Here is a 15,242-nt window from a genome sequence, read left to right on the forward strand (position 1 = left end):
TTACAATAATATATAAAAACCTTTCCTCAATTGAGTTGGTATCCTCGTAATAATAATAACTTTTTAATATTATTGAAAAAGAAACCAACAAATTAATTGAAAGAGGAAAATCCACTTTTTATATATATAAAAAAAAAACCTAAAAATCATAAGCCCGAGAAATTTAAAAAAGAAAAAGAAAAAAAGAAAAACATATAAACAAGGAAAAACCTATGGTGTCCATTGATCCGTTAGCATGAATCAACTATAATTCAACTTTCATTTCAAAGCCTCTGTTTTCCTCTATTTCACTCTTTCTCCTACAGTTTCACTTCTCAAAGAGAGCATCATCAAATGTTGGCTACTTCTTCTTCTTCTTCATCTTCTACTGCTATTTCACTTCATCCACTTGCCAATTATAATGCCTCTGCAACGCCCTCTCTCAACCCATCTTCTCTTTCTTTCTCTTCTTCTTACTCGTACCTTTCTCCTCTCTCTTTTCGTCTCCATAGCAGCAAAACCCATCTCAGGATTACCCCAAAAAAGGTTTTTCCCTCTGCTGAAAATGACTTCTTTTCTTTTCCTTTCTTTCTAAAGATTTTTTACTCGTGCATTTTCTTTCCTCCACTATTGTTTTCTCTTCTTCTGTTTACAGGGATTGAGGGTAAGTTGTTCAACAAATGAACCTTTGAAGGTGATGATATCAGGTGCCCCAGCATCAGGTAAAGGCACCCAGTGTGAGTTAATTGTACAAAAGGTAACTAAATTTATGCATAATTTACTTCAGTTCAATATATTACTTGTGGTCTCAATGAAAATCTGTGTGATGTTTTATTCTATATTATACAGTATGGTATTAGATGCCATTGAACCAAATATATGCAAAGGTTTATACTTTCTCTTCATTGCTTGCACTCCTTGTCTATTCTAATGGTTATGAGTTTTTGTTTTATGAAGGCTTGATTAGAAATAATTTCGAGGGAATGAATCTGTTTCTCTCTCATGAATTGGATTCTTAATAATTTTCTGCTGTAGAGCTGTTATGCTTAAATGGAAAAACATGAAGGAAACAATATACTTATATATATATATATATATATATATATTAAGATGGGTTGCTTTCCCTTCTTCACAAATACCTTTCTGTCCTTTAGAATTTATATGCCAAAGACTATTTGCATGGCCTTCACTTTTGATGATTGGCATTCCTTTTTCTCGATTTATATTGAAGATAATATTGTTGCTTATTGATAATGGTTCTCTTATTAGATTGAATATATATATATATAAAGAAACCTGTATGGTGTGAAAGTTTTTGGAGAGGGCATTTTGAAAGAAAACCATGTGAAACATTTTAGTGAAGTACGCAACATCTTTTTTTTATCTTGTGAAATTTTTATTGATGTAAACAAGCAATTGCCTATGTGCAGTGAATCAACAGAAAGCCATAATTTCATAAAGTAAATTAAAGGGAATTACTGCTTTTTTCCCTTCTGGTTCTAAAAAGAAGACAGCTTAGTCTTTTCTACAAATTGCAGCTGTGGTATTTGCAATATTATAACTTTATATTTTATGTTTCTAAAACATAATTCACTCTTAATACACCAATTACTGGGGTCTTCTTATTAAAGAAGTTTTTCATATGCCTTAAACTTTTCTTTTAAATGGTTATCTATGTTTTTCATTCTGGCAGTTTGGATTGGTGCATATATCAACTGGGGACCTCTTAAGAGCAGAAGTATCATCTGGGACTGAAATTGGAAATAAAGCAAAAGAATTCATGAACTCTGGGCGTCTGGTTCCTGATGAAATTGTGACGGCCGTACGACCATCAACCTTCCCACTTAAATCATATTATTCTTTATCCATTCCTCCCTTAAATGCTTAAGAAATTAACTATTTCTTATTCATTTTATAGATGGTTACAGTCAGATTATCACGTCAAGATGCTAAGGAGAAAGGATGGCTTCTTGATGGATACCCAAGGAGTTTTGCCCAGGCTCAAAGTTTGGAAGAATTAAATATTAGACCAGATATCTACATTGTACTAGATGTATGTATCTTATACGCTTATGCTGGTTCGGCTTAACTTCTCGACAATTGTTTTGGAAGTTACCGAATCCTACCCAATGGAAAGTTTCTTGGGATACTGATCACCATAGAACTCCAGACAACAACTTAGGAACTGAGAATTTAGGGGAAAAGAGATTGAAAGAAAAATCGAACGGCTCAATGCTGGACACATACCTAAGCCCAACATTTACACACACATCCAAGCAACATAGTCTTCCACTATACTATTTGAAAATATTTGATTCGCATAGTGATATTTTAGAGCCTCCTTCCACACAAACACACACATCCATATGTTGTTACTTTGCCATCAAATGAAACTGTGGTCATAAATTTTGTTCATAAAGTGGCTATTTGTGTGCATAAGATCTCAATTTAATGCTACAAGGTATTATTCTACAAACACTTCAAAAGATCTTTTGTTACATTGCTTCTTATAATTTTAACTCTGAGTAAATATTGATCATACCTCTTTTCAATCTCTGACAAATTCATTGCATTTCATTTTAAGTAGACAACTATGGATGAAAACATGCTTTTTACATTTACTTTATTTCTTAACATTCAGGTTCCTGATGAAATTCTAATCGACAGATGTGTTGGAAGAAGGCTAGACCCTGTGACTGGAAAAATTTACCATCTGAAAAATTTCCCTCCTGAGTCAGAAGAAATTAAAGCAAGACTGGTTACCCGTGCTGATGACACAGAGGAGAAAGTATGATTCTCTTTACTGCTTTCATTTATATTCTTTCATTTTGTTGCTTTTAATTGGCTTAGATACAGGGTGCCAAGATGTTGTGTGAATATATGACAGAAACAATTGCATCTTCAACAGACATCTGGCTTACTATTCATTGTTCTGCATGGTACTAATTATTTGAGAGGCTTGTATAAAATTCTTGGAGCTGGGACTCTATTACTACAAATGTAGACAAAACTTGTTCAGTGCAAATAACCTCCCCTTTACATCCAAAAATTTTGAATATATGACTTGCAAGAGAACTCGCAGAAACCATCTCAACTCATCTCTTAATGATCTGGGTTGAACTCATTTAAGAACTAATAACGGACTGTCCTGATGGTTATATATATATGACCATTTCAAAGTACTATTTGGACATGCAGTAAATTCAAATCTTGTGGCCTGATTTTAAAATAAACAAACTTGAACAGTGCTGCATGGAGCATGACTTGATCTTGGAACATATCTTAATAAACCTATTCCGAAGTAAAGCTACATGTTAGCAGTTCAGCCTTTATTATATCACAGGATGAACTGCTAAATTTTCCTGTGGATCAAGTTTGCAAAAATACTTGTTATGGTGCTTCTAAGTCCTTGTATGCCTCTGGGTTACTTGAAACTAATGTAAATGTTTACCTTAGACCTATTATTGATTGAAGGATCAGCAAGGATGTTGCTCCCTCTTTCTATCTCTCACTCTTACAAAAGGAAAGAAGAGATAGGATGAAGTATTGAGGGAAAGCTCCATGTACAATTATTGTCTAATAGATGCTTCATTTCATGTAATGCAATTTACCATGTGCTGTGTGCTAGCTACCTAATATCCCCCCTTCCTTTTTCCATTTTCTTTGCTTTATTTAGGTGAAGTCGCGACTAGAAATATACAAGCAAAATGCTGCAGCAATCTCATCCACTTACAGCAGCATAACCAACAAGGTTTGGCAAATTAAAATGCTTTCTCTAGTCCTGTTTTGTCTTACTTTTATCATTGTATGAATCTTCCCCTCACAGATTGATGGAAACCGCCCAAAAGAAATAATTTTCAAGGATATAGACTTCTTGTTATCTCAACTGCTGAAGGATAAAACAGCAAAATCAGGTAAGTGGAAATAAATTTCAAGTTTTAGAGTACGAACTTACTTTGCACTGTCTTGGTGTATTAATAGAAAATTTTCCTACTCTTATTAAGCTTTATCAAAGGCAATTTTGGAACTGAAACTTTTTTGCACTATTTGAAAGCATTTTGTGGATAGATTCTTGAATTTCTCATTTAGGGGGCACTATTTGGTTGAGATAAATGTAGGACGACACTGATTATCAGCCTACTGCATTAAACCTTTAGATCATATAGATATTCTCATCTTGTCTTCCACTTTCATTCTTACAGAGGGGTTCACCTGTTAATTTTGGAGGGGACAATATAGAGGCCTTTTAATTACTTTCTAAATGATGGTTGATGTTTTCTCAATGTGTATCGTATTAGACCTGTTTCCAGTTGACCTTTCTGTTTCATACTTATGGCTATTTATATAGACATGGTTCTATAAAACATAAATCCAAGCACTTGATGATGGTTTAACCTTTGATCACACCAGAAGTAGGATGGCATTGTCAATATGAGTCCATGGACTTGAGTTTATAACAAGATAAGGATTTTAATCATTATATGTTCTATTTCTTTGATTATGCTTTCACAGAGATTTTCATGGTTCAAGATCAGTTTGTGTTTCAGTGTTTAAATTGAGTTTATTGTCCATGAGATCACTTTCTATCTTTGATAGCTTCTGCCACTTAGTCTACGTAAATGCTGACAGATCCCTGTTTTCCTTGTTTGTTTAGTTCTATTCCTAAAATGTCAGTTTATATATTCACACTTTCTCATTTTATTGACACTATTAACTTCATTTTTTTACTATCTGTCTATTACTTGAGGATTATCATGTTCATGAAAGTAACTTCATTTGAGCCGACTTTATACTATCTGCATTTAACTAACTATAGCTTCAGTTATCCATTTTGACTTTTTCCGGGTTCCTTCTTGTTTCCAGTGAAACCAGTTCTTCAAACTGAGAACTGTTTAGATCAGGCATCTTCAAACGAGGTAAGCATTTATACAATTTATATAGTCATGATCCAACTTAGCATAGTGGTTCTTTTCTCACTATATAAAGACCTAAGAGTAAAACCCTGCCTTCACCATAGTAGGGAAGGTTAAAGGAAATGGAGGACTATCCTTTGTATAGCTTGGTCATGGGCAAGAAATAAAAAAGAATCCCTTTCACTCAAAGTTGCAGTTCTATTTTTTGTTTTGCTTTCGGCAGGAAAAATGGAGGGGAATTCCAACCAGATTGAATAATATTCCTCATTCTAGAGAAATCAGGAATTATTTCTATGATGATGTGCTACAAGCCACGCAGAGAGCCGTAAATGATGGAAGAACTCGACTGAAGGTCAGAAATTGGTACTTGATTCAGTTGAACTGAATTACCTTGCTGTAGAAATCAAAGAATCTTTTATTACTAGCACATGAATAGTAGGGTTCTTTCAGTTATGTCCTCTTGAATCAAGATTATTTTTATTTTTATGTTTAACTGAATGGTGTTCTCTTTGAAAATGGAAAACTAAGGTCTGCATAGAAATTCTCCATTTAGTGAATGCAGCAAAGTTAATTATGACTATAGATGACAACATGGTCATGGTCCTTGACACAAGGCTTAGCAAATTAGTCTTCTACTGATTGCATAAGTTTCTTGAGATATTGATTAGAGAATTCTATGCAGTTTTATTTTACTTTTGAAAAGGAAATTCTGTAGGAAGAAGGTGAATAGATGGATTTGAGTGAAAAGTAAATATTTCACTCTACTCTGAGAGACATATTTATACATGTTACAACTTAGCAAAAAGGGAAAGAGAATAAAATGCAATCCCTAATAAAATCCCTATAAATCATATCTTTGCAACTATACAAATATTCTCTAACAACTTTCATAAATGATGCGAAGAATTTTATTCTTATCTCCATACTGTTGTTATGAAAAAATGCATTGTTAATCCTGTCTAGGATGGTTAACAAAACTATCATTTATTATGGATCCACTTATCAAATAACAAGGCGTTCACCATAGGCAGGAATCCACAGATTCAGGGCATATGCTTGAGATGGGTCAGGCATGTTAGGCAAAGGGGTACAAGTGCTCCTGTAAGAATATGTGACTTAATGGAGGATGCCGATGTCAAAAACTGGAGAACAAGTCTAAAGGAGCCATGGAAGTAATAAAGAACGACCTTGTTAGTACTTTATACTTTGTAGGATTAGCAATCGACAATAATATTAACTAAGAGATGGAGTTTGTAATGGGAGAGACTACGTTTCGTAGATGTAAAATTCAGAAAGCTATTCCCAGCAAGGCTGATTGTTTTCTTTTTTTTTTGTTCAACAGGTGGAGATTAATATTCCAGAGCTGAACCCAGAAATGGTGAGAGATTATCATTATATATTTTGTCTTCATATTTTCCCAATAAATTTCTTTAGAGCTAACCTATCCTCTGATTGACAGGATGTTTACCGTATAGGTACACTAATGGAGCTAGTTCGAGTCATTGCTCTTTCATTTGCTGATGATGGCAAACGTGTCAAGGTACTATTAATTGTTAATGATATAATTATGGAAATGTTTCTAGCATTTTTCCTGAATTTCTAACCACTCTTCTTTCAGGTTTGTGTACAAGGCTCAATGGGAGAGGGTGCACTTGCAGGAATGCCCCTACAACTTGCTGGTACCCGCAAGATCTTGGAATTCATGGATTGGGGTAATTATGGCGCTATGGGAACATTTATCAAGATTGGTTCTATAGGTATGAGGCAATTTTGGAGAAAATATTTATATATAAATTTTCTGGTACTGCTTGCTAATGTCAAAGTAACGAAGTTCATGTTATTTTGCAAATATGGATGTTGCTAAGAGAGAACATATCTTTTTGGCAATTGGCATGTAGGAGATTTAGTGTGTGCTGGTTGCACTAATTCTGAAAGATGGACTGAAGCTATTGTTGTAACTTGGAAATAAAGTCTTTGCCTTGTGGCTTTCTATCTATATGCCTCTGCATCAGACTGTGCACATACTGAGCTCCATAAGATGTCATTGTTAAGAACAGGCTTTTTCTATTCCGTCTTATTCATAAGAAATTACATAAATATTTATACACATAGTAAGCCTAACTTAGGAAACTCTATACTAGGAAACAGACTAACTCTAGGGATGCTGTCTAAAAAAAACAGCCTTAAAGTTAGGGATAGTAATCAGTAAAATATTTACGAATCCTATCTCGATACACTTAAATATTCCTTAATTAGTAAACTGTAATCGACACTCCCCTCAAGTGGGAAGTGGATATCATCCATTCTCGCGTGCTTACTAGTTTTTGAAACAACTTTCCGCACAACCCTTTCGTAAGTATGTCGCTAGTTGACCATCGTGGACACAAATGGAGTGCAAATTAAGCCACCGTCCGTTTTTCCTTTATAAAATGTCTGTCAACCTCAACGTGCTTTCAGACGATCATGTTGAACTGGATTATGTGCAATATTGATAGCAGACTTATTATCACAATACAACTTCATTGGACCTTCCCACTTGATCTTCAAATCTTCCAAAATAATTTTTAGCCATAATAGCTCACAAATTCCAAGAGCCATCGCCTAAATTCAGCTTCAGACTAGATCTAGCCACAACATTCTGTTTTTACTCCTCCAAGTCACAAGATTGCCTCCTAGGAAAGTGCAATAGCCCGAGGTTGATCTTCTATCAACCATAGACCTGCATAATCTGCATCAAGATAGGCTTCAAGGGTTAAATTCTCCCTTTTAAATAGGATTCCTTTACCGGCATGCCCTTTAAGCATCAGTAGAATTTGATACATGCTCTAAGATGTGATTCTTTAGGGTTGTGCATAAACCGACTTACAACACCGATTGCATAGGCAATATCCGGTCGGTATGAGACAAGTAAATGAGCTTCCCACAAGTCTTTGATATGAACTTTTATCAACTGCTGCATCTTCTAGTGCATCTCCAAGTCTGTGATTCACCTCTATGGGTGTGTCTGCTGGTTTACATCCCAACTTGCCTGTCTCTGTCAACAAATCAACTATGTATTTTTGCTGAGATATGAAGATTCCTTCCCGAGAGTGTGCCACTTCAATACCAAGGAAATATTTTAACTTTTCGAGTTCTTTGACTTCAAATTCTTTTACTAGGCATTTCTTTAAATTCTCCATTCCTTCCAGGTCATCACTAATCACTATAATGTCATCTACATAGACTAATAAAGCAGTCACTCCCCCTGAAGATGAGTGTTTTACAAACAGAATGTGATCTCCTTGACTCTGTTTATACCCCAACTTGAGCATTACTTTGGTAAATCTTCCAAACCAAGCCCTCGGGGACTGTTTTAGTCCGTACAAAGCCTTTTTTAGTCTGCAAACTACCGTCTCAGATTTGGACCGAATCTCGTGGAACATCCATATAGACTTCCTCCTCAAGATCACCATGTAAAAAGGCGTTTTTTATGTCAAATTGCTGTAATTTCCAGCCTCGGTTGGCAGCTAGTGACAACAACACTCTCACAGTGTTCATCTTTGCAACAAGGGCAAATGTCTCAAGGTAGTCTACTCCATACATTTGAGTGTACCCTTTAGCAACCAATCTTGCTTTGTACCTCTCCAAAGAACCATCGATTTATACTTCACTGTGTACACCCAATGACATCCCTCTGGTTTCTTTCCTCTCGGTAATTTCACCAAGTCCCATGTCTTATTTTTTCAAGAGCTTCCATTTCAACCTTCATGGAATTTTTCCAATTCTCATCTTCTAATGCCTCGAGATCTTGTTTTGGGAATGGAGATAGAATTTAGGCTAGTAAGAAAGGCTTTGTGGTTATGGGACAAATTTTTGTAAGAAAAAATAAGTACAAGGGATGTTTTGTATGTGCTCTAATCCCTTTTCTAATAGCAATGGGAAATTCATCTAAATTTTCAGTAGTTTCAGTAGTAGGTTCAGCAATTACCTCGGGTTGTATAGGAGGAGAAGATGATTGAACTTGCACCGTGCCTTCTTCCTTGAGTAAACCAAGAAAGGACGAGTAGTGTCCTGAATCCTCTTTGTGATTTGGGTGTATTAGGCTCTGTTTCAAGTTGCTGGACAGAGCTGGAATGTGAGTGTTTGGTTCTTGGACAGAGCTGGAATGTGAGTGTTTGGTTGTTGGACAATGTTGGAATGTCAAGAAGAAAGAATTCTCTGTCCTTATCTTCTGTGAATAAGATCTCCTCCTGAAGATAAGGACGAGGAAAGAAATTCTCTTGTTCTGCAAAAGTAACATCCGCTGATACATAAAATTTTTTTGTGGCTGGATGATAGCATTTGTACCCCTTTTGAGTGGAAGAATAACCAAGAAAGACACACTTGACAGCTCGTGGATCAAATTTTCCTCTATTTTGAGAATGTACATGTACAAAGGCAACACAACCAAATATTTTGGGAGGAAGGCTACTTGAAGTACTAAAATTAGGAAAGAATTTTGCTAGAACTTGCATAGGACTTTGAGAATCAAGGACTTTTGTAGGCAATCTATTTATCATATGAGTAGCAGTTAAAACAGCCTCCCCAGTATTGTTTAGGGACATTTTTTGGAACAAGAGGGCTCTTGTAATAGCTAAAATGTGACCATTTTTTCTTTCGCAACACCATTTTGTTGGGGTGTGCTAACACAAGATGACTCATGTATAATGCCTCTTTCTTGGAAATATGGTGAGAGAAACCGATTGAAATAGTCCTTGGCATTGTCGACCTAAACCTTTTATTTCAGCTCCAAATTGTGTTTTGATCATGTTGTAAAAGGTTGGAAAGACAGACCTTACATCGATTGCTTTTAAAAGAAATATCCAAGACACACGGTACAATCATCAATAAAGGGTACAAACCACCGAGCCCCGAAATATTTGAAATAGTGGATGGTCCCCAAACATCACTATGAATAAGAGTAAAAGGAGCGGATGTTCTTTATTGCTTACGGAAATGAGGTACGTTTATGTTTTGCAAGTTCACGACATCACAATGGAATTTTTCAACAGTTAATCCTTTGAACAATGAAGGAAACATAATTTTAAGGACTCTAAACGATGGATGACCAAGGCGGAGGTGATGGAGCCAAATTTGGTTTTATTGGTTTTAATAGATTCGGATATGAAAGATAATGGTGAGGAATTCAGAGCACTAACTTCTCCAATGGATTCCTCAAGATAGTATAGGCCATTTACTTCCTTAGCATGTCCAATCATCCTCCTCGTATTCGCTTCTGAAAAAGCCATCGATTGTGATAGAAAACCACACTACAGTTAGAGTATTTAGTAATTCTTTGGATGGATAGAAGATTGGTAAATAGTTTTGGAACATGAAGGACATTTTTAAGAGTAAGGGTTTTGTTTATAACAATATCACCCGACCAGCCACTATGATCACAGAACCATCGGCCATCTGTTATCTTTCTACTACTAGGACAAGGTGTATATGAAACAAATTTTTGTGAGAGTGGGTCATGTGGTCTCAGAGCTCTGAGTCAATGACCCAAGAACTTTTTGTGGGTATATCTGAGATTTTAGAATTTTGAGAAGAGGATATACCTGAAAAAACCAAACCACAGGTACCTATTGAAGGAGATTTTTCCAATGATCCCAGCAGATTCTTCAACTTCTCAATTTCTTCTTTACTGAACTCAACAGATGATTCTTGAGAATTCCCTTCTCCAGTGTTGCTGGTTTTGACAGTTTCAGCCATGTTTCTTTTGAACAAATTCTACAGGCTTGAGGGTTGATCGGGAATGAGAAGAAGTTGCCAGACAAAGAAAAAAAATCCCAGAATTTGAGCTAAAAAAACGGCTCGGATACCATGTTAAGAACAGGCTTTTTCTATTCCGTCTTATTCATAAGAAATTACATAAATATTTATACACATAGTAAGCCTAACTTAGGAAACTCTATACTAGGAAACAGACTAACTCTAGGGATGCTGTCTAAAAAAAACAGCCTTAAAGTTAGGGATAGTAATCAGTAAAATATTTACAGAATCCTATCTGATACACTTAAATATTCCTTAATTAGTAAACTGTAATCTGACAGTCATGAGTCATATTGATATATTTAAGAGCATTGATATTTGTAGCTAATTTTATTGACCTATTAAGATTGATATGTTTTTCCTTCTGATTATTTTGCAACTTATTCTGGACGGTTGTTATATTCAACTTTTGGAAAATCTTTTAAGCAGTGTGCCTTCTGCCTACCAAGTTTAACTCTTTGGCTATATTGAATTGTGTTTACAAGTGACGCACATAAACTTTTATGTTCCAACATAAGTGATTGGTTGTCCTCGGATCACATAGCTTGTTTGAGCAGCACTTCTGTTCACATTTATATGCACTAATGCCAACAACTTAACAGTAAACTGCCTTGATTATTTGCATATCCGGATAAGATCTTCTATAATTGTAAAACCTATGTCATCACTTAGATTTGTGAAATATTAAGCAAAGTTATATAAGATGGATTTACAGATCAGCTGGACTATCCTTCTACCCGCATGATTAAATTATTCTCTTCTTTTAATGTTTTCTTCATTTGCAATGACAGGTGCAAAAGAGGTTGATGAAGAAGATGATATGTTCATCTTAGTGGCTCCTCAAAATGCTGTTGGGAATTGCATTATAGATGTAAGAATCTTGAGAGTAATTGTTTTACTATGCTGTTCTAAGAGCCTTCCACTTGACACTTTAGTTTCTAACCTTGCTCCTAAATTTGCAGGATTTAAGAGCGATGACGGATGCTGCTGGGAAACGTCCAGTTATACTCATCAATCCTAGACTCAAGGTTGGATTCTTATATGAACTTAAAAGAATTATCTTACTGAATGATTTTGCACTCTAAAAATAAAAGATAAATCTTTATGCAGTCTCAAACCATTTGCATATCTATAGGGCTTACCTCTAGGAGTTAGAGATTTGAGGAAAAAGAATATCATTGAATTGATTTCGGCATATTATGGTGCTAAGCCTGCAACTTAATAATATCAAACTTCATTCCTAGGTAGAATTAATGATGCTTACACAATGTAATCAAAGCCTGAAATAGCCTATCTCATTGGAAAATGCATTGTTTCATTTTTGGCTATATTATAGCAAATATCCGTCATGGTAAACTCAACTCAGTTCATTTTTGGTATAATGTAATCAATAATTGTTTCTATTTCTGACCTGCTTAGTTTTCAATTTCTTTGGATATAGGATCTGCCTGGTTCAAGTGGTATTATGCAAGTAAGTAAAACCTTTCTTCATGTTATTATTAAATTTAAATGTTATGAATACACTTTTGGATATAAAAGGAAATGTTATTGAAAATTCATAGTAATAACAAAATGCTATTATAGGACCGATGAAATATTTTCAAAATCTATTTCTGTGCTGACTTGGGGCACCTTTTAAGTTCCTGAATGTATATTTTCTTTACAGACTATGGGTCGGGATAAGAGACTGGAGTATGCAGCTTCCTTTGAAAGTTGCTACTTTTTCAGGCTTCTCTATTATGCTGGAACCCAATATCCAATTATGGGTGCAATCAGGTAGGGTTAGCATTAGCCGAAAATCATTTGTCGGTCTATATGAATGGTCATCCATGTTTTTTGGTTAATTGGAATGGCTTACCATCTTTCAAACTGTGCCTGTAAGTTTCCATTCGGGATATATCTATAAATATCTGGTGCTAAGTATATCCTTCTTCAATTCTTTTTCCTCTATAAACCAATTCTCATCTGGATGCACTTTTTATTCAAAGTAATGGTTCAAGTGGTTAAATGGATTTCTTGCATAAATTATTGGAATGAAAGTGTGTAATACATGAAATCTAGTGAAGTCCAACCACAGTGCAATGTATATTAGAACTGTTTATAAGCTTGGATCCTACTTCCTAGATCCTTATCTCTGAATAAAAAGCCCTTATAGTGACTTCATTGCTTCTTGCTCAAATAGGAAGTAGTTCTCAAGTGCTTCTTTGTTTCTAGTTTAATGAAACTAGAATGAAGGAAGAAGATTAAAAAAATTATCATACTGCTTTAGCACAAAACCAGCATTTATATTCATTGAAATTTATGGAATAGAAAAGGATTTGAACAATTTTCCAATAGAGATTTAATTCTTCAAACTGTTTTCTATCAAAACTCCTTTCTGTTATCCATTCCTACTGGAGGATGATTCTCTTTTCCCAATATAACTTACATTCTAATTCATTTCAACTAAGGTAGATGTTTTGCCAATGCAACTGATGATAGAAATGCAGTCTTCTGGTTTCCGAGTTGATTGATTCTCTTCTGTTAGATATATAATGTCATTCTCATGTGCTATGGAAACGTTTGATGTGATATTTAACCCCAAACATTTACTCAGTTAAAATTTCAGTGGAATAGCCTTTATAAAGTACAATATCTCATGATTTCAGGATGACATACCCGTACGATTACGAACTGTACAAGAGGGTGGATGAACCTTCTGGGAAGGAAAAGTATGTTTCATTATCAACTTTTAAAGAAAGGCCAACCATTGATGAAATTAACGACGCGTTCCTTGGAAAACCAAGGTAAGTTGCATTCATTAATTTGTCTGTACTTTTTTTACAATCCCTAATGTGATAATTTCATTCGGATTTCCCTTTTACAGAAATAAAGATAAGAAAGCCTCTGGAATTTGGTATGATCAACATTCTTGTTCTTTATGTTAACTGCGATTACGCTCTCTTGATGTTGACCAATCTAAATGTTGTTGTGTTGCAGGGGCTTTCTGAGTGGTGTGTTTTGAGTACAGTTGAAGTTGTTTAAACCAGAAAGCAGGGCAAGCCAGTTTGTATATTAATTAGTACATTATTAATAGCAAAGGGATACACAACTATACTCGTTGGACTGTCTTATAATCGTATTCCGATGTTCTTTTCATTCTAGGAATCAGTTGGATGCTACATATGGTTGAGGTTACAGGTTAGTTTTCTTATTCTACACCAACAAATATAACAATCCTGAAAAATTAATCTTTTGCAGGTATAGCATAGTAAATTGCTTTTCCTTCCAAATCCATCATTTTTACATCATAGGAAGGATTAGACTCTAGTGAAATTATGATCTTCTATGCTATTCGGATTTCGGATGAGTGTCAAATACAAATATACATCTAACATCGGTGCATTTAAATTTTTCTAATTTTTTTTTATAGAGAGAGAGAATCATTTCACATACTCATGTTTGAATATGCAAATTTCAAGTTGGAAAAAATGTAGTCTTGTGTAAAAAATTAGCATCCTAATCACAGCTATTGCATTGACAATCTCATAACAACTACTGCATTGAGAAATAATATTATATACAAATACACACGTAGATATTGTTTAAAATACTAAAAATACAATACTCATCCAATATATAGAATTAAAAATCAGAGTCAAAAGAGAAATAATTGTGATTAACTATTGATAGTCAATATCCTGATAATGAAGTGAATGAAAGACTCTAGCCATATAGAATAGGGAAAATTAAATTATACTACATCTCCATTCACGGTGACGTTTAAGATAGATTAGAATCTAGCCTCCTTATGCTTGAGGAAATTATATTAAGGTTTTTAATATAATATTTATATTTATATTAATGTATAATAGATACAATGACATATTTATTAGATAAATATAATAATTAAAATCAATTACTATTTTAAAATCTTACGAAATTTGAATGAATTAAGACATGAAACAAATACAACAGTCAAATAATTAATACATGGCATGACTCAAAATCGTACACAAACAAGCGGTTTATGCAAAGCATATTATTAACACGTATAAATTTGTATAAATTTTTATACTTATAATTTATCTCTAAATTAAATTACTCGAATAAATTAATTCACATATATCATCAATTTAATCACTCGAATTTTGAATTTTAGTTTATGGCATGACTTCATAATTTTTTCTTAATGTAAATTACGATAATAAATTCTACAAAATATAAATGGAATAAAACACATACTAATTATTCAGCATATCTGATATACATTATGATTTAGGAGGTATAATGTATTTTTCCTAATTGTTATTAAGGTTTTTAATTGGATTCATTAAAAATTGTTAATCAATGAAATTAACAAGGAGGAAGTGATGGATGTGGTGGTGGTGGTGTTTCACCCTCTTTTGGGCGAAGAGCTATTGGATGGTGATAAAATGGTCTTCGGAGATTGGTGTTGGTAGGAGGAGAATGAGGGGAAAAAAATGGTGGTCTCTGTATCTTGACTCATTCTTAGATGTAGAGTGAATTTATATATATGAGAGATAAAGATGTTCACGTGTCCTAAGCTTGCCGGCA

General features: G+C 34.4%; 1 protein-coding gene across 2 annotated transcripts; it reads left to right on the forward strand.

The window, feature by feature from the left end:
• Window positions 1–153: 153 nt before the first annotated feature.
• LOC108486792 (adenylate kinase 5, chloroplastic) lies at window positions 154–14,048 on the forward strand. 2 transcript variants are annotated; one of them, XM_017791028.2, is made up of 19 exons: window positions 154–525; window positions 635–736; window positions 1,673–1,801; window positions 1,898–2,032; window positions 2,621–2,767; window positions 3,656–3,730; window positions 3,806–3,893; window positions 4,843–4,895; window positions 5,116–5,244; window positions 6,235–6,270; window positions 6,352–6,432; window positions 6,511–6,649; window positions 11,477–11,556; window positions 11,648–11,713; window positions 12,127–12,156; window positions 12,352–12,461; window positions 13,334–13,471; window positions 13,552–13,581; window positions 13,665–14,048. In XM_017791028.2, the coding sequence occupies exons 1-19, from the start codon at window positions 334–336 to the stop codon at window positions 13,687–13,689; spliced, it is 1,785 nt and encodes a 594-aa protein (XP_017646517.1). In that variant the 5' UTR covers window positions 154–333; the 3' UTR covers window positions 13,690–14,048. The 2 variants fall into 2 exon arrangements, with proteins under 2 accessions (XP_017646517.1, XP_052886115.1); XM_053030155.1 differs by lacking the exons at window positions 154–525; window positions 635–736 and adding an exon at window positions 1,242–1,341.
• Window positions 14,049–15,242: the final 1,194 nt, after the last annotated feature.

The sequence above is a fragment of the Gossypium arboreum genome, chromosome 6 (genome assembly GCF_025698485.1).
Source record: "Gossypium arboreum isolate Shixiya-1 chromosome 6, ASM2569848v2, whole genome shotgun sequence".
NCBI lineage: Eukaryota > Viridiplantae > Streptophyta > Magnoliopsida > Malvales > Malvaceae > Gossypium > Gossypium arboreum.